Source organism: Thermobia domestica, chromosome 5 (genome assembly GCF_964235325.1).
Source record: "Thermobia domestica chromosome 5, izTheDome1.hap1.1, whole genome shotgun sequence".
Classification (NCBI taxonomy): domain Eukaryota; kingdom Metazoa; phylum Arthropoda; class Insecta; order Zygentoma; family Lepismatidae; genus Thermobia; species Thermobia domestica.
The window spans coordinates 178,973,734-178,994,332 of record NC_137458.1 but is presented as its reverse complement, the minus strand read 5'-3'; the positions used below and the strand labels follow the sequence as shown (position 1 = coordinate 178,994,332).

The 20,599-nt window shown below is 33.2% G+C and overlaps 1 protein-coding gene across 1 annotated transcript in view; it reads right to left on the bottom strand.

The window, feature by feature from the left end:
* The window catches only part of apolpp (retinoid- and fatty-acid binding glycoprotein apolipophorin), a 248,875-nt gene that overhangs the window by 3,441 nt on the left and 224,835 nt on the right, over positions 1 to 20,599 (bottom strand). Inside the window, exons 48-51 of the mRNA XM_081759450.1 lie at positions 17,368 to 17,683; positions 14,002 to 14,131; positions 4,283 to 4,404; positions 295 to 522 (exon numbers count right to left, since the gene is read on the bottom strand). Of these exons, the coding sequence (XP_081615576.1) occupies positions 295 to 522; positions 4,283 to 4,404; positions 14,002 to 14,131; positions 17,368 to 17,683 (796 nt within the window). The remainder of the gene's footprint in view (positions 1 to 294; positions 523 to 4,282; positions 4,405 to 14,001; positions 14,132 to 17,367; positions 17,684 to 20,599) is intronic.

Genomic DNA, 20,599 nt, shown 5'->3' with positions numbered 1-20,599 from the left:
ACAATGTCGTGTAAGTAAGCTATCCAGTAGACGAAACGTGACCTCGCTCGCATATCTTTTTCGTTACAATTTGAAGGAAGTATTTTAATCTCGAGCGGAAGCGAACTAAAATCAACTAAGGCTGACAGATAGGTTTCTGGTAAATCATCATGCTGTCAAGGATAGAAAAAAGTAATATATATATTAAAATGTACAATTTGTCGAGAAATATTAATTCAGGACTCGTATAATCCAATATATAATGTACTATAAACTTGTGTGTAATCTATTGAAAAATAATAAAATAATACTTACTGGTGGTGCCACTAGAGCCTCACTCTGTCTTTGGCGCTGCCTTCGCTCGCAAGGTCTACACTGTGTCTGTGTGTGCAGCCCATGCACTAACACACAATTACACTGCTGGCATGCATCAGGTTCCAAGGACTGTGCTACACGCAATGAGACAACTTGTACGAATTGCTTTCTCTGTGCAGGTTTATTCAACTCATGGAAGCTTCGAGAACTAAATACTGATCCATAAGTCTTTTTGAGGAAAGAAAAGAAAAAAGAGATAAAACAATATGTTAATTACTTGTGCACGATCTTTCTTGTTCTACTGCCTACATTACGTACTGTAAATTAATTACATTTTGCTTTAGATGGTTCTATATAGATTAGTAATACGAAAGCTATTACATACAATATCAGCAATGCCACTAATTTCTAATATTTCGCTATACTAAACCAAGATACAGCTATAAATTGAAATAAATATTATTTCCTCTCTGAAGATTGCTCTTTCTAGCTTTGAAACTAAGTACAACTTGAATAAAAAATACACTTTGGCCAAAGCAGACAGTTGCTATTAAAATTTGTGTTAAAGTTTCAGCGCCTTTATAAAAGATATTATCTAATAATATATTTGATGAGGGCGATGATATATTGTCGAAACTGTACCCCAGATTATTAAGAATGTTTGCTTTGATCAGATTTTTTAATGATTTAAGGCCAAATATTAAGTATAAATTTGAAGCTAGTGGTATCATACATGCATACATATATATATATATTTAATATATATATATATATATATATATATATATATATATATATATATATATTTATATATATATATATATATATATATATATATATATATATATATATATATATATATATATAAATGTCTTAAAATATAACATTTTCTTTTATTTCTAGACATGAGTTATCTTTAAATTCTCACCCAGCTCAAATGCTTTATTCCTTGTAGATACGTATAACGAAGGATCAACTTTTTCTATCTTGTGGTTCGTATTATCATAATAAATAAGAATCACGTATGAAGGAGAATGAGAGAAAGAGAACTCATAGAATAAACAAGAATTTCCTTAGTTCAAAATAAAATAATACAAGAAGTATATACAAGGAATATTTTATTTGGAAAATCATTTTCTAAAAATAAAAGTCAAGGTTCAAAAATCATTAGATAAAATAAAAATAAATCCATAAATGAGTATACTTTTCAGTGTGATATTTTCTACTTGGATATCTTGCCATGTTCAAGAACGGAATTGCCCCAGGTCATAGCCAAGATATGACTTCTCTTATGAAATAAAGTAAATAGGTTGCTTAACTAAACATTTGTCTTAATATCTTCACTTTTACGCATCAAAGCATCTTATAGTGTCATCTAAACGCTTTGCATACGAACATATTTAACGACTAAAAATGCATTAGGTTGAGATTGAAGGATATCATATGAATTATTCTCATAATACTATTAATTAATAACGTATAGTAGTTTCTACAATAATGAGTGAGTTTAATTGCTTCTTAACTGTTCATTATATCGAATTTCCTGCATCTTCATTAACTTCCTTTGTCTTTGTCTTTGTCTTGACACTGTGCTTTGCCTTTCACCATGTTCTGTCCCTATTTGTACTGATTTGCACAGCGTTGTTAAAAGCATGCAGAACGTCTTTACTAAACACAATCTCGTACAAAACATTCTTGTAAGCTAAGGTCAGCTACAGCAGAGAGGCAGTGTCACCGGTAACTTGTAAGTGCTGGGACATTTCAGCACATGGGAAAACGAGAGTGCTGATACAGTAGCAAAGCATGCTGCGATAACAAGTGTTGCGGATTCGATACGGATTCGATCTAAAGTGACCACAACTAAGTGGATGAAATATCATATTAACAATGATTTGCTTTTCCCTTAAGAAAGCAATAAAGATAACAATTAATAAATTTCCTTTTTATTTATAATTGACTATCCTGAGATTAAATCTAAAACAATAATCCATTTCATATCAAAGTGAGTGTAGAATAATAAGTTGCATAATATCTTATTAAATCTATCCAAAGTTCTATTTAGCCGTTTTAACATTAAACACGTTTTCTACCCTTCCTTCCCCAGATTAATTATAGGTAAGTTAATGTTTTCTTTCATCGTAAAAAGTTACTGTAAAAACGTTATTGATTATTTGAAACCGTATTCTTTGGCTCACGTAATTCCTAGATTATCATAGTTGTGTTACGCTATGTATCATTCCGGTATATATGAAATGAAAGTATCTTCAATATTACATTATGTTTTGATTTCTTATTCGGTATAGCTTTCTTAATTATTTAAAAAATAAACTACTAAAACCAAGTACCGGTTTAAAACTTTATGTACTATATACTCATATTTCAAAATCCTTTATCTTGAAACATTTCTCAGTGGCACGGTGATTCAGTGTTAGAGCCCCTATTTCTAGTGCGTGGGGTCTCTGATTCGATTCCTGGTCAAGTAAGTTTGTGATGGATAATATCGTGTCCGTGGGTTTCTCAGGGTATTCCTATTTCCTTCCACGTTCACATTTCGTGAATTGTTCCATCATTCACCTGCCTTAATCATCCGTCTCTCTTAACCTAAAAGGCTAAACGTGTGATATTAAAACAATTTTTGGAAACATTTCTCCGAAGCCCATGTCTTAAAATAAACGAGGTGCACAAAGAGAAGGGATCTTTCTTAACACGTCTGTGGAATAAATGTATACCTCTTTATTTAGTAAGAAATGTTTGTATGTACAAGAGGCTAGGTGGAGTGTATTGAAGAATGTCTATTTTTACATAATTATTGCTTCCTTCCAAAAGATGTTTAATGTGTTTAATGAAAACAAAATTACGGTGTTGTTTTACTATACGGATCCACAGATTGTAAAATGTACGGAAGTATTTAGAGAAGTCTTTAATTTGCCCATTTTATGTCGAGAATAGAATCCAACGAACCCCTGCGGGGCTTCTAATCAGTTCCTACTGCTACTGCTACTGCTACACTCCTTCTCCTCCTCCTCCTCCTCCTCCTACTACTACTTATACTATGGATCAGTATAGTAACACTGCACGAAAGTTACTTCGTTTTTGTTACAGTACAACACCATTCGTAATAAGAGCCGAAAGTCTTCCTAATGTAAAGTGTTTTCTTTATGAACGTCCAAATTTAGTCGTGGTAAAAGACAACCAACTCTATGAAAGAAAAAGAAAAGAGGAAAAAGAATGGAAGAAAAAATGAAAGAAAAAGAAAAATGGAAAAAGATAGATAATAAACTCTTAATACAATTAATGACAGTATCTCCAATAGTACATTATGTTTTGATTTCGTCTTCGGTATAGATTTCTAAACGATTAAGAAAACTATTGGCTGTCTTTAAATGGCAGAAAAAAGCCATAAGAGCAATAAAAGGTTAAACTGATGGTGTATCGTGTAGACAATATTTTACGGATTTACAAATTATGACAGTTCCCTCTCTATATATTTATAGTTGTCTTATGTACGTTAAAGAAAATGAGAGCAGTTTAGGTTATCGTAACAATATCCATTCATATAATACTAGACATAAAGATGACTTAAATACGCCTTATATTAGGCTAAGTATAACACAAAGAAGTTATAAATATACAGGAATGAAACTATATAATACATTACCAGTGCATATACGAATGATGTGTGATACTGATTTCAAAAAACATTGTAAATCTTTTCTTGTAAGTAATTCTATTTATAGTATCAACGAATTTGAAGACAAGTGTAAATTGTAACTTTTTTCTTTCTTTCTTTCTTTGTATATATTTATTTATATGCTGACAATGTCTATTGCAACAAATGTTGTTTAATGACAATAAATATTCTATTCTATTCTATTCTATTAAAACCAAGTAAAACAAACTTAAACTGCATGTGCTATCAAATTTATACAGTATTTATCAATATGATAAGAATGACAATCACTAATGAAAGTACAAATTTTCCACTTACTTGCTCAGCAGCTGATGCAATAAGTAAATCACCGTGATGTAAATCTGAGCGGATAGCACTGTCACCCTCAAGTTGCTTCTTTTTAGCATCACTTAATCTGTAGACATACCTGTCATCATACCCTGCAATAACAAGCATGTAATGATGCTATCGTGTGTTCTCTTCAGAAAAAATGTTGATTAGTTTGATGTATTTTCAAACTGTAAACCTCATTTTATTATTATTATTATTATTATTATTATTATTATTATTATTATTATTATTATTATTATTATTATTATTATTATTATTATTATTATTACTTCAAATGTTAAAGTCTCATTCAGGTTGTCTTTGTAACAGAAGAACATTAAGTGAAGTGTTGGAATGTAAGCTCTTTTTTTTTTTTTTTTTTCAGGTCTGTGAGAATTGATAGTTCTCATGTGAGAAATTCTGACGAGAACGTCATGAGTATATATTTGACGTTAATCGTATAAATAAACAAGTGAGTTTCGTTTCACAATGTGACTATGTGAATTTAATATTCAAACTTGAAGTAGTACATCTATAACTATACAGTTATCAATAGACTTTTCAAGATGGCCGCCAGCGTTTAAGAGTGCGTAACAATTCTCCCACTTTTGTGCTGTTTATGAAGTGATTTTTTATGAAGATAGTGCTGAGTTTATGTATTTGTTGTTCATAAACCATTAAGCTTGCTTTTAAAGTAAATATTTATTGTTTTTCTGTGTGTTAATAGTGAAATATGCCGAAGAATACACGAAGCGAGAACACCGGCACTCCAAATGCACGGTCATCCCAAAATGTAAAAGATGATCTTGTGAAACAGATTTGTAGTGAAGTGAAATCGGCCGTTCAGTCTCCAGAGGTAACGAAGGTCATAGTAGATTATATTATTGAAACTGTAATAAAGGTGGTGATTGAACGTTTGGAGGAAACTATGAAATTTAACTGTGATGAGGTTAGCGATCTGAAAACAAATATGCACAACATGAAGAGTGAATTTAAAAAACGTGACAAAACAATTGCTGATCTAAGTGACAAAATTGTAGAACTAGAGCAGTACCAACGGCGGAACAGTATAAGAAATTTCGGTTTACCGGAACTTGAAGGAGAAGATACAGATGCAATTGCTTCGTCTGTGTTTGAAGATCGTCTTGGAGTCAAACTTCAGAATTCTGACCTGTGTTGAACACACAGAATTGGCCCAGTGGTTTCTGGTAAGAACAGACCTATCATGGTGAAATTTACAAATTACAGGATCAGATCATTGGTATTTAGAAGCAAAAGAAAGTTAAAGAATTCAGGTATCACAATCAGAGAAGATCTTTGTAAGGCTCGGCTTCAACTACTCAAAAACGCGACACAGAAGTTTGGTACAAGAGACGTTTTTACTCAAGATGGTAAAATAGTAGTTGTGAAAGGGAAGCAAAAGTACTTCATAACCACTGTAAGTGAGCTAGAAGCCATTTAAACTCAGCAACAGCAAATGTTGGCTGAGTTTCATCTGTTGTGAAAGTGTATATAGATTTTTTTAAATATTTGTGTTATGTTGATTAGTCTACAGAACACTTCTCTTAGTGACTGCTTCATTATGTTTGTACAATACAGTCTTACGATATTTTTGTTAGTGTCCATTGTGTTTTTGTATATGTCAATATTTAGGGGTGTACTTGTAGTGAAATTTCTGTTCTTGCAAAAAGTAGGTCACTTATTCTCTATGGAGATGATGGATCAGGTTTATATTACTGTTTTTCAAAGTCTGAGACAAAGGTGGGTACCACTCTAGCTTTAAAGGGTTTACAAGTTGGTACATTACCGCTATATTGTAGTTATATTGTAAGAAAATTGTTTAACAATAGTTATGAGTAACGTAGACATAGTACAAAGGAGCATTCATGACCACTGGTATGGTACAAGGGAACATTTAAATACTAGTATCAACAAAACTATTCAGGAAAGGTTTGAGTGTACGGCAGGACAACAGTCTAAATTTTTAATTATGCATGCTAATGTTCGTTCCATTTTACCGAAAATAGATGAAATACGTTTACTAATGTTAGAATCACAGTGTGCTATTTTTATAGTTAGTGAAACGTGGCTTGACAATTCAACTGATACAAGGCTCATTAATATACTTGGCTAGTCCGTTCATCGGCAAGACAGAGAACATCATGCTGGAGGAATTTTAATGTATTATCTTGAAAATTTGGATGTGAAACTGGTTGAAATACCCAACTCAGATCAAGTAGAATGCTTTACGGTAATGGTGAAAATAAATTCGCTACCCATAGGTATCGTATCAATGTATAGACCTCCAAATACCCACAACACCAAATTGTCTATTCTTGAGGATCTGATTACACATGTATATCCACAAGTTGATTGTCTTTATATACTAGGTGACCTAAATTGTGATCAGCTCTGTCTTGACAAAGCCGAAACAAAATATTTGAACCCTATCCTGAATATGTTTAAGCTTGTCCAACTCATTAAAGAACCAACCAGAATAACAGAGTTTGGTGAATCATTACTCGATCTCATTATTACCGATAAAATGGACATGATAGCATCAAGTGGCGTTAGTCCACCCATTGGATCATCCGATCACTGGGTGACACATGCTATCCTGAACATTAAAAAACCGCCAAGAAAGTTATTTAATATTATTCGTTATCTCAACTTTAATATATTTAATCATGACGCATTTCTACAAAATGCTGAAGCCTTGAACTAGAAACAAATTGAATCTCAGGAATCTACAAATGCTATAGTTAATTTTCTTCAGACTTCTTTAAAACATCTGTTTGATCAGCACGCGCCAATAAAAAGAGCTAAAGTTTCGAATAACAAATTGCCTTATGTGTCTAGTAATACGAAGCTGTTAATTAAAATACGCGATCGTGCGCTCCGCAGGTTCAAACGCACTAAGTAGCAGCAACACTGGGATAAGTACAAAGAGCGTCGTGATTTTACTACGGCAGTTATTCGACAAGAAAAGATTGCGTATTTTTCTTTCGTATAGATAACGCTAAAAACAATAGACACTTGGCGGACGTTACATAATTTGGGAATAGGTGGAAAAAGTTCATCGTTGAACCTCCCTGAAGAACTAAATTGTTCTGATGACATAAATCGTCATTTTGCTAAGGTTTCCGAAATCTCAGTAACAAGTGACGATACATTTGATAAACAAATAAATCGGTACAGTTCACTGAAAGAGACAGCTTGTGGAACTCCTTTCATGTTAAGACCTGTTCATGAACATGAAGTTAGAAGAGCAATTTTTAACATTAAATCCAATGCATTAAATCCAATAAATTAATGCTTAAAATAGCTTTACCTCTTATCATATCTCCCTTATCTAATATTGTGAACTACTCTTTATCGAATGGAATTCCCTGATCACTGGAAACTAGCTAAAATTCTGCTATTACCAAAGAAGTCTTGTATTAAATCAACTAGTGACCTTAGGCCAATAAGTATATTGCCAGTTATTTCAAAGGTAATTGAAAAGTTAGTGCTTCAGCAAATGATTTCATATATTGATAGCTCTGGCATACTTCCATGCAAACAATGTGGGTTCGTAAATTTCACAGCACTTCTACTGCTTCGTTAGATATTAAAGACAATGTGCTTCATGCACTAAATGACAAATATGTGGTCATACTAGTCTTATTTGACCTCTCAAAGGCATTTGATCTTGTACAGCATAATGTTCTCTTAGCAAAAATGAAATACTATAACTTTTCAGTAAATACCATAAAATGGTTCGAATCCTATCTACATAAGAGAAAACAGCAAGTTACTTTAAGTAGTTCCTCTCATTATAAAATTTCTGAAGCTGCTGTTCTTGATACAGGTGTTCCACAAAGCTCTATTTTAGGGCCAGTTTTGTTTTTACCTTATACACTACAGATCTGGTTTCTGTTGTACAGCATTCAAAGATGTACTGTTACGCAGACGACACTCAATTATTTATAAAAGCCTTGCCTCAGGACTTACCACACGTTGTTCGACTCCTTAACCAAGATCTTAAGACTATCAGTAACTGGTGTATTAATAACGGTCTTGTTATTAATCCCTTAAAATGTACTTATACTGTTCTAGGTTCCGCTAATCAACTTAATAAAATTGTTTCTGACAAATTAGAATTACAAATAATGGACTCAAACATTAGCTATTCACCTTGTGTAAAAAGTCTTGGAGTACAAATTGACGATAACCTTTCTGTGAATAATCACGTCTCTACTCAGTATTCAAAAGCTCTAGGAATACTAAGAAACTTGTACAAAATACCAGAGTGTCTGTCCAAAGATACCAAGCTACTCCTGACACAAACGCTGATACTGTCTTTGTTTCATTATTGTGATGTTGTGTATGGCCGCTTCTAACAAAAAGCAATGCCATCCTGATCCAAAAGGTACAAAATTCATGCATCCGCTTCTGTTACAACATACGAAAATTTGATCATATTTTGCCTATTCTGAACAACAATACCATGCTGACAACGTCCAGAAGACGACATTTGCATTATTGTTCTCCCATTTATAAAAACTCCTAAAACAACACGTCCTGCGTATTTATACAAGAAACTCACTGCTAGGTCAACTATTTACACTCACTTAACACGCAAAAGAAATACGTTTGATATTCCACACCATAGACTCCAGCAAACCACTGCGGCATTTTCAATATTAGCACCAAGGTCATGGAATGCTCCACCAAATGTAGTAAAAGAAGCTAAAACATTTAATTATTTCAAGAAAATGTTAAAAATTTATTTACTCAGCCAACAAAATTTAAGTTTAGGTACCCATGATTTCTTTCTATCACTTGAACCAGGTAAACGAAAGATATGGTAAATATTCTTTATTAAATAATCATGCAATGTTAAAAATATTTCATCACCCTCCTCCCTGCATTGTGAATCACAAGCATAACTTATTTTGTCTGTATGTTATTGATCGGTTTGTTTTCATGTTTGTATTCGTATGCTTTTTTTTCTTCACTTGTGGTACTTTGCTCGTGAGTGTGTTTTGTTAAAAGTACCACTTTTTTTCTTTTCTTTTTTTCTATCATCTTAATATATACCTAAATTAAATACAACTTTCTTATAAGGCTGTCTATAATCTTTATTATAAATTAACTAGAAATGTTGCAGTTTAGGAAGTATGTCACTTCCTTCTTCAGACTACTACTCCAACTGAAATCATAAATAACATCACATCATTTGTTATCTCTACCAATCAGGAATCACTTTTCATTAAAATTCAGTATATATGTCCATTGTTGTGACAATTTTAAATTCTTAACAGACATAATACATTGTTAACAAATCTTTATATTTCTTTTAACATATATTAACTAAAATAAATACTAATTAACTACCTAAATATTGAAATTTTCTACTATTGAATACTAATTAACTACCTGAATATTGAAAAAACACATAAATAAACTTAACCCTATATTGTTCTTATATTTTACCTTTCTTCTTTCTTCTCTTTTCAAAATATCCTCCCACTCTTCATTAATATTCAAACCACTATTCCAGTTCATAGCTTTGTCGTAAACTTCTTTTATCCTCTTCGCTTCTTTCCACTTTCTAACCAGTTGTCTCCCTTCATATTCCAATATTTTCGCTCCTTCCCAGTTTACTTCTTGGCCTGTTTCATCGACGTGCTTGTAAATGGAATTAGTGTTTCTCTTCAATCTTACATCATCTTTATGTTGTTTTAAACGTTCTTGCATTCTCTTCTTGGTTTCCCCTACATATACCTTATCACACCTCCCACACGATACTTCATATATCACTTCTTTTTTACATAATTCCGCTGACGTTCTCATCTTCTTTTTCTTTATGATATCTATTATCTTCATTTCTCCTTTCCTGTACGTCTTAATACCTTCTCTCTTAAGAATTCTTCTTATCTTCTCTGATATCACCCCTGCACTTTCAATACCATGCCATCTTTTTTTCTTGTCCTCTTCTTTCTCTTCTTCTTCTTTCTCACTTTTCTTCCTTCTCTTCCTGATCTTTTTCTTGTCCTTTTCACTGTAACAATTCTCTTTCAGCTGTTCCCATAGTCTTTCTATATCTTTCTCCTTTTGATCTTCCTTCATATTTATCATTCTGATCCTCTCTTCCATATTCCTAATGAAATTCAGTTTTGTTCCTTTATCAACATCACATTTTTATTGCAGTAAACTCCTGCTGCACATTCCTTTTGGAACCACGATGTTATAAAATTTCCTTCTTTTGTTCTCATTACTTTGATATCTAAGAAATTTATTACACCTTCTTTTTCTATTTCCTCCTCTACCATGCAGATCTGTAGATCTGGTAATGAATGAATGGGAGACGACAGTGATGGAAAAAGGTGGTGATAAATTACTATTGTTTTGTAGGTATGTGGATGATTGTTTTGGAGTATGGAAAGGAACTAGAAGTAAATTAGAAAAAGTTATTGGAGAATTGAATGATGAAAGAAAAGGTATCATGTTAGAAGAGGAAATAGAAAAAGAAGATGTAATAAATTTCTTAGATATCAAAGTAATGAGAACAAAGGAAGGAAGTTTTATAACATCGTGGTTCTAAAAAGAATGTGCAGCAAGGAGTTTACTGCAATAAAAAAAGTGATGTTGATGAAGGAACAAAACTGAATTTCATTAGGAATATGGAAGAGAGGATCAGAATGATAAATATGAAGGAAAATCAAAAGGAGAAAGATATAGAAAGACTATGGGAACAGCTGAAAGAGAATTGTTACAGTGAAAAGGACAAGAAAAAGATCAGGAAGAGAAGGAAGAAAAGTGAGAAAGAAGAGGACAAGAAAAAAAGATGGCATGGTATTGAAAGTGCAGGGGTGATATCAGAGCAGATAAGAAGAATTCTTAAGAGAGAAGGTATTAAGACGTACAGGAAAGGAGGAATGAAGATAATAGATATCATATAGAAAAAGAAGATGAGAACGTCAGCGGAATTATGTAAAAAAGGAGTGATATATATGAAGTACCGTGTGGGATGTGCGATAAGGTGTATGTAGGGGAAACCAAGAAGAGAATGCAAGAACGTTTAAAACAACACAAAGATGATGTAAGATTGAAGAGAAACACTAATTCCATTTACAAGCACGTCGATGAAACAGGCCAAGAAGTAAACTGGGAAGGAGCGAAAATATTGGAATATGAAGGGAGACAACTGGTTAGAAAGTGGAAAGAAGCGAAGAGGATAAAAGAAGTTTACGACAAAGCTATGAACTGGAATAGTGGTTTGAATATTAATGAAGAGTGGGAGGATATTTTGAAAAAAGAAGAAAGAAGAAAGGTAGAATATAAGAGCAATATAAGGTTAAATTTATTTATGTGTTTTTTCAATGTTCAGGTAGTTAATTAGTATTCAATAGTAGAAAATTTCAATATTTAGGTAGTTAATTAGTATTTATTTTAGTTAATATATGTTAAAAGAAATATAAAGATCTGTTAACAATGTATTATGTCTGTTAAGAATTTAAAATTGTCACAACAATGGACATATATATTGAATTTTAATGAAAAGTGATTCCCGATTGGTAGAGATAACAAATGATGTAATGTTATTTATGATTTCAGTTGGAGTAGTAGTCTAAAGAAGGAAGTGACATGCTTCCGATACTGTAACGTTTCTAGTTAATTCATAATAAAGATTATAGACAGCCTTGTAAGAAAGTTGTATTTAGTTTGTGTTTAAGATGGACACAAGGCCTTGTTATCATAATATTAATGTATACCTGTATTTTTGTTGTATATAACCGAATCTTTTGACTCAATTGATTGTATGTTTTTTGTATAACTCAATATACTTCCTTGACAAGGGTTAGGTGGTAGAGCAGCAATATGCTGAACCTCGCCCGCTTGAATAAAGCCTTTTTCAATTCAATTCAATTCAATAGAAGAATAAGATCAAAGATAGAAACTGTTGCTCGGACACTGAATCTATATCAGCAAGGCCTTACTCGTTATGTCTATTGTTTTTGTTCTATGGCGTTAATTTGAACCAATTTGGAATTGAATAGATAGTTAACAGAGAAGTCAAACCTACTCTTACCAAGCTGAATCGATTGAGAAAGCTGTATCTCGATATCACTTACAACTTTTGCCCTGGAAATCAGTATTGAAACCATAAGTTGTAGTTAATTTTAACCAAATCCGGTTTTGGTACAGTGTTACGTGTTGTGATGGTATGTTCTCTTGATATCCCAAATCGAATGGAGAAACCCGCTTGTCGCTATTTACTGCCATTTTGTTCTACGGCGATAAATGTTGAAACTGGAAAGGGTTAATTTGAACCACAATCGGTTAGAATAGAAGATTAACGGAGAAGATGGAATCTATTTTTGGGACTCTGAATCAATTGCAAAATATCGCATCTCGATATCTCTACCGTCTTTGTTCTATGAAAATCAGTAGTAGTAAATTTCAATCACTACCGGTTTTGGTAGACTAGCAAAACTAATCCTATTGTACATTCGTATACAGAGAAAATGAAATAAGATTTAATAGTGCGGAATGAGACCAGTTCGGTGGTGAATTGAATACTAATATGGACAGGTATCATATCAAACGGACGCACGGGGTTAAAGGTACTGTTAGTGCCCAGAGGTTTAGAGATGAAGCAATCCAATATGCGGAACTATTCAGATACGCAGTTCACTCATATTTTCAATAATGCACGTGCTCGAGCCAAGATGGTGATAAATTTCTAGAAAATGAAGATATCCATTGCACAGACTAGCCAGCAAGGCTTCCAGATATAAATCCCCATAAACAATTCCAGAGCCCCTCACTGCACTTCGTAAGGAATGAGCCTTCTGTCCTAAGAACTCTAAGCCATCTTGTAGAGAATATGCCACGTCGTTGCGAGTTGTGTACTCGTTAGGGAAAATACACAACTTTTATTTTATTTTTATTTATTTATTTTTTGAGGCAGTATCATCAAATTTATTTCTACGTCTGACTTCATTTCGCGACGAATGAAATCTGTGCTCCAGACTAATCTTGATCCTACGTCGTATTAAGCAGTCACGTTGCAATATTGATAACCATATGGCTATTTGTAACGTGTCTGCTTAATACGCCGTGGAACCACCGTTATCCTGAAGAGCAAATTTTATTTTTAGTAAAATCAAGGCATATACAAGAAATATTGCACCATTTTTTATGCAGTGCAGTGCTCATTTTCGTTAGCGAGGATAAAGGAGGATATATATATGCTTCGAAGTATGAGCTCCACAACTGACCACTAGTTTAACAGTATTGAAGTCTTGAGATTGGGTAGGTCCGAAGAGACATATTTCATGCCAGATACTTTACTTCAACAGTTCAAGCAGTGTCAATTGAAAAATGGAAAAATTGCATCACTGGTGAGAAACATCTCAACAATAGGATGTACATGGTGACCTAAAACATACATATTATTACTGACACTAACGTTAAAACATGATGTTACTAAAAAGTGAACAATTGTACTATCCGTCATCTTTTCCCGTTTTGAGCATTTATAGATTATCAATTTTTCATCCTTCGTATCTGTATACACAATGCTTTCAAAACTTAAATTTATTTTTAAACTGGAAAGCAAACAATTGTATTGTCATCTCCACATTTACGCCTAGCCGGCATAATCGTGGGACATAAAACTCAAAAATTTCATTTCATCTCCACATTTAAATACTTACCAATTATCAATCTTGCTTCCTTTTTATCTGTAATACTTGCAGAACTTAAATCTACTGGTAAAACTACATGGAGTGAGATTCCTTGGTCTGCTAAGTATGAAGTAAATCTGCTTATCCTGTACTGAAGGAGCTATGGAAAAAAATATGATAATTAGAAAAGGTAAGAAAATAAAAATTTTATATATTTTAAAGAACTATTATTTTTTCTTCGATTTGTTATTGAAGGATGAAAAGAACGACTACCACAGTTTTAGTTGTCGGTTAAGCATTAAGTCATGTTTAGTTCTAAACAAACAAGCTTTGATATTCAATTCAGTTTCAAAATTGACTTTTCTTGTTAGAAATGATCTTAGAAAGTTCTTTGTTCAATTGTATCAATGTGGCTGTGCTTCAAAAATAAAACTATTCAGATGCGTAGTAAAAACTAAAATTAGAATACAGTTTAATTAAGTTCCTGTGTAATGTTGTATTTTGTATAGTATAATTTAACGTTGGAAGGATAAATTTTAATTAATACCGGACCGAAATGAAGCTGTATGAGAAAAGAAATAATGCGGTTACCAACCAGTGTCTAGTCAAATCAATTAAGGGATTAAAATTTTAACAGCTATAACCAACACATGTTTAATGATAATGGGAAAAAAAATTCATAAAAATACGTAACAATAATAATGATTTCCACATTAACTATATGAATAAACAAGACATAATACTATTGTTGTAAGCAGTAAAATTTTCCAATATATATATGTATATAAGCATATTTTCATTTTTTAATTCATCTGTATTTTATATATCTATACAAGGTGTGTCTGGAAAGTAGGGTGAATGATCCCATATGTTAAAACCACGCTGGTTAGGATGAGATGTCCACGCATACGTATTGAGAGACATGTCAACAAGCTCTCCCTATCTTACAAATCACCGAAGTGAAGCACTGGTGCACCTGGGATGAAGCTAATAAAGTCAGTGTAAGAACTAGTATCATTACAAAATGGAGCAACACGTTAACATGAAGTTTTGCATCAAATTAGGGAAAACAGCTATGGAGACTTATGGAATGTTAGTGCAAGTGTATGGTGCTGAAGCAGTGAGTAAAAAGTGTGTGTTTAAGTGGTTTAAACGCGTTAGAGATGGAAAGGAAGAAGTCGAGAATGAGCCATATTCGGGTCGACCGTCAACAAGCACAATTCCAGACAACATTCAACGAGTGCGAGAGATGCTTGGGGATGATCGGCAGCTTTCTTTAAGAATGATAGCAGAAGAGTTAAAGATAAGCAAAGACAGTGTAAGCACTATTGTCCACGAACATTTCTAAAAGCTGGAGATTTGTGCCCGAATTAACCGCATACGCTGACAGACGAACAAAAGCAAACTCGGATGGAAACGTCTAGAGATTTCGTCGACATGTCTGATCGGAATCCGCAGTTTCTGAAAACCATCAATACAGAAAATGAGAAGCGACAGTCAATGGTATGGAATTCGTCGTCTTAAAAAAAAAAAAAAAAAAAAAAAAAAGGTAGGCTGACAACATCTAATATTAAGACAATGTTGACCGCCTTTTTCTGCAGCAAGGGGTTTAGCCATCATGAGTTTCTACCCGAGGATCAAACTCTCAACATGGAAGTTTATGAAGGAATTTTAAAACGGCTGTTACAACGGGTTCGGCCAGAACTGTACCGGAGTAGACAGCGGAATTCTTCTACGACAACACCCATCCGCACACTGCGATCCGCGTGCTCCACTTTCTTGCTTAATTCAGGGTGACTGTTCTTTACCATCCTCCTTATTCTCAAGATTTGGCGCTGATAGATTTCTTTTTGTTTGTCTGTCTTAAATTAGCGCTGGAAGGCTTACGTTTCGCAAACGTTGCGGATATCTAACAATGCGTAACCACGGTGCTTCGAGCGATTCCACAAGAAGCGCTTGCTGACAGTTTCCAACAGTTTTACAACCGATGTCAGAAGTGTGTTATGGCTAACAGTGATTACTTTGAAAGTCAGTAAAGGTATTTTGATTGTAATTTTTGTTTAATTTATTGAGACCATTCACCGAACTTTTTAGATGCATATTGGATGGGTGTGTGTATGTTCCAACATAATTCTGGAACGTCTGAAGCAATTTTAACAAAACTTGTTATACTCACAGTCTGGAAAACAGTACTGTGAGGATAAGACCCTTGGCATATTTAGGGGGAGTAGAAGAGGTTATAGAGAAAAATAATCAAAAACGACCGATATTAGCTACCATGATTTTGAGGGTCGCTGAAATGAATAGTGTCACTCTAGATGCCATTTACATCCAAGTTCAGGTCCTATTATCAAATCTGGGGAAAATGGTGACATGCAAAAGTAATCGAAAGCGACCGATATTAGTGTCGAATCCATAGTTTTGGGTGTTCTCAAGTTGATTGGTGACAGTTCTGATACCCTTTAAGTCCAAGTTCAGTCTTCAGTGGGAGTTAGACTCCTAACACCCTAGGACGGCTTGGGAAGTAGGGAACAAGTAGAAATAATCAATAATGACCTATATTAACATCGAATCCTATATAAGTTTACGTTTAGGTTCCATTAGTACCCCTACGGAGTAGGAAGGAGGTTAATGTAAAAATAATCGAAAACGAATGATATTAGAGTCGAATCCATAGTTTTCCGTGTCTCTAAGATAAGCAACCACACTCCCGATAGCATTAAAGTTTACATTCAGACTTCATCAGCAAGAGGATTGAAAAATGAAGTGACTCAATTGACCCAGATTAGTGTCGAATTCATAGTTTTCAGGAAAGTTAATTACATTTACTATATTGGGCCAAATATAAGCCGCACTCTAAAATTTAAAGGAGAGGAAAAGATATAAAGATGATGCCCGAATATAAACAAAGGAAAGAGAAAAAATTCCGGTAATCATTTACCGATAGATTCAGGAAAAATAATTAGGTACAATAGGTTCATATTTTATTTTATCATAAAAACATTACATACCAAACACTGAAAAAATTAAAATACTGAAAAACTGAAACTAGCAAAAGTAGCTTTCTGTCAACTGCAGGCACAGTATTGTTGGGCACGTAATTTATCCACTCACCACCATTGCTATTGTCACTACTGACTTTACTTCCGGTACTCATGTCATCGCTCCCGCTGCATTATCGTTATTTCAAAATGAGAAATCAGCACATTTTTCATAAACCATATGATCAATTTCTGTACTGCTGCGAATATGAGAGACGCATCTTACTTTTTCTCAATTAAAATTTGTATAAAATATGAAGCTCATATTTTATACAATATAATAATTATTTTATTTATTTATTTTATGAATTTCATCAAGTATAACATTTTTCTAAATGTTTTAAAGCATACTTACCGTAATTGGAAGATGCAAATCTCTAGCACTCGCAGACTGCAAAACAGCCACTACTGTTTTTGTTGCACCAGGTCGGAATGGAAATTCAGTAATTCCAGATAAGGCACGAGATATGTCAGTATAACCAATTTCTCGAAGAAGAAGACGTTGAAGCAGTCTGAGATATCGGACGTAAATATTGCTTTCTTCGGTCCTCTCGGGTGCAAAGGCAATATTCTTAACTTTTCCATCAAAAGTTGCACTTTCCCCTGTGGTATATAGTTCAGGTCCACGTTGACCTGGCCCTCCGAAGCCAACAAGATAGTATTGAACATCGCTTTAAAAAAAATAAAAAATAAAATAATCGTTAACCTGTTAAATTTGTAAGTTTATAGTAAATTAACATAAGAGAAAATTGAGAAGTATCAAGGTGTAGAACGTAGAATTAAAGATGATACTGCATTATAAGAAGTAAATCTAAAAGCAAACTTAAAATTGACATGTTCTTGTCATATTAACTACGCCCTTTCATGATACTTTCAAACCAAGATCACTGATAGTGACAAATAAATATGTTTAAGGGAATTAATATTAAAACTTGTGAAACTTTAGTGTATTTAGCTGTCAGTCTAATGCTAACAGTGGAGATAGATAAACAGAAGTGAATATGCTTTTCAGTAACTTGAAAAATACGAAAACTTACACATTTTGACACAAGTTAATTATTCCTTAGTTGGAGAGCAAGTGGTTCGGAAGTTGTATGAAGTATTAGTTGCCTGCTCGATATAGGTCTCGTGTTGAAAACATGCATTAAACCCGACTTACGACTTTGATTTCTGACCTAAAATATCTTGGAAGACACCAAACTTTTATTATTCCTTTCCTAACAGTTATTATTTCAACTGAATGATTTACATTAAAATACTTTTTATCTCTTTTACCTATAAAATTACATTAATAACTCTATTCAGGTATAGGAACTATTCAATATGGCGCGAAGTACCATATGTAAAATAAGGCCGTTCAAAAATTGATTTTCTCATATTTTTAACAGAGGCTGTCTTTGATATTAATTCGTCCACTTGTGTCTACTTCACGACAAAGCAAGGAAATATGTACGAAGAATCAACTGCATTAGAAATCATTGGTATCTCTTGAGTAAGGTAAATTTCTGAGAGGAAGTGGGAAATCCTTTATTAGTAGGCAGAAAAACTACCGTTATTAAATCACTTCAAAAGATATACCCAGTTATGATTTTTGAGGCTACTGTTTCTTGTTTTTTGCCACTGAACCCGCATCGACATATATAATAGTTTTAGATATGTTTTCTTATATATCTGAGAAACCAACTCTTCGCAAATATAGCTATTAAACCAGTGTTTTTCAAAGTGTGGGCCGCGACCCATTGGTAGGTCGCGGACTGTTTGTAGATGGGTCGCGAGAAGTTTTACTTTCAATTATGATTTTTTTGATGCAGAAACATACGTTGTGAAGTACTATTCAGAAAATGAAAATTGGAAGTATTTCTTAATGAAGCGAAAAGTAAGGGGTTACACAGAGCACTGCCTTGTTAAACAATCAGTAGAGATGTTGAATTAGGATGGAAAGATAGTGGGTGAGTCAAAATCTGTCAGGGGGTAGGTCATTGCGTCGGAAGTAGTGTTATCTCTGTGTTACCTTTGTATGGAAACACTTTAACCCTCTTTGTGCATGCGTACAGTTTCATATGATATTACATTACATTACATTTGCTCGATAGGCACCGACTGATATTCTCTAAACTAGTGCTATCCAACGGGGGTAAGTACTCCTAAAATAAGCATATATTTCCAATTTTTATTGAATGATCGTAGTTGAAGAAAATTTTGAAATTTCCCATGTTAATTTTTTTGGATGTGCAGTTTATCCCCCTTAAATAGTCTTTTGATTGGCTGCTGATTGTCCTTTTATTGGGTCTCTATTTGTTCTTTTTTTAATCAACAAAACATGAGTATTAATTTTAATAAGTTCATTTCGATTTATTTTTTTTTAACAGCTTCAGGGGTGCACAACTAAATGGCTAACTGTGACTACGGGTATGTGAGAAGAGAAAGGTGGAATAGCACTGCTCTAAACGACTGGACCACTACACTAATAATTTTACATTACAATTTAGTTTGAAAGTGAGATATTTACAATAAACATAAAAAAGAAACCAACTAAATTTGGATTTATTAAAATTTAAACATCGATCTGTACTTTGTAACATTTATGGTCGCTCGGGGTGTTCACAACATCCCCAAATAGGTTTCATGTTAATCACTCTTAGTGGAATTAGAGATATCATTTACAAAATTTAACTGCTTTGAAATACACCACCATTTCCTAAAATGTCAATGTGAATTTGAATAAAAGTAAGTGGGCCACAAATACATTTTATTATTTAATGTGGGTCACAGTAACGACAAGTTTGAGAACCACTGTATTAAACAAACGCGAATGGGTTTCATTTGTTGGAGACATTTTCTCAACTTTTACTATTAAGCAATAAATTGCGTGTGAATGTATTATTATTATTTATTTAAGTACATGCATTAGATGTGTATAGGGTGACGAGTTCATCTTGAATCTCCTGTATAACTTTTAACTAATAGATTTTAAAAAGCTGAAATTTTGTACCTGGAAATATCGACAGGGACGTTGTTTGACATACACTACAATGCTACCAGATTAGCAGTGTTTCCAACCCCACGTAAAGTTTAGTTTCTCAAATGGAACTATGTCAGATTATTACATATTTCAAATTAACATTTAAACTAAAATTTACAATACTACACTTACTAAAATTAGACAAGCGTGAAATGTCAGACGGTTAAAGATTATGATGATAGAAGAAAAAACACTAACATGCCTTTTAAAACAATTATTTAATAATTTGGTATATTTCGAGTTCATCCGTGGAGCTTTTTTTGAATCTATCAACAACAACAATCTCACAATAACTACACATGACAATACACTAAATATTATATTTACTTCATTATTCATAGATGGAAATAATGGTAAATGAAAGCAAATGAAAGTATATGACAATCTAACCAAAATATTTTGACTGTTTAAAAGTATAATTTCATGTTCAACCCAATTTGAAACAGATAATATGTTCCATTTGGAGCACATATAATATGTATTATCTTTTTATTACAGTGGGAAGAGACACCTTGTCAAATTTGTTCTCTGTAACTCTGAAAGATCAGACGATTAAAGATTATGA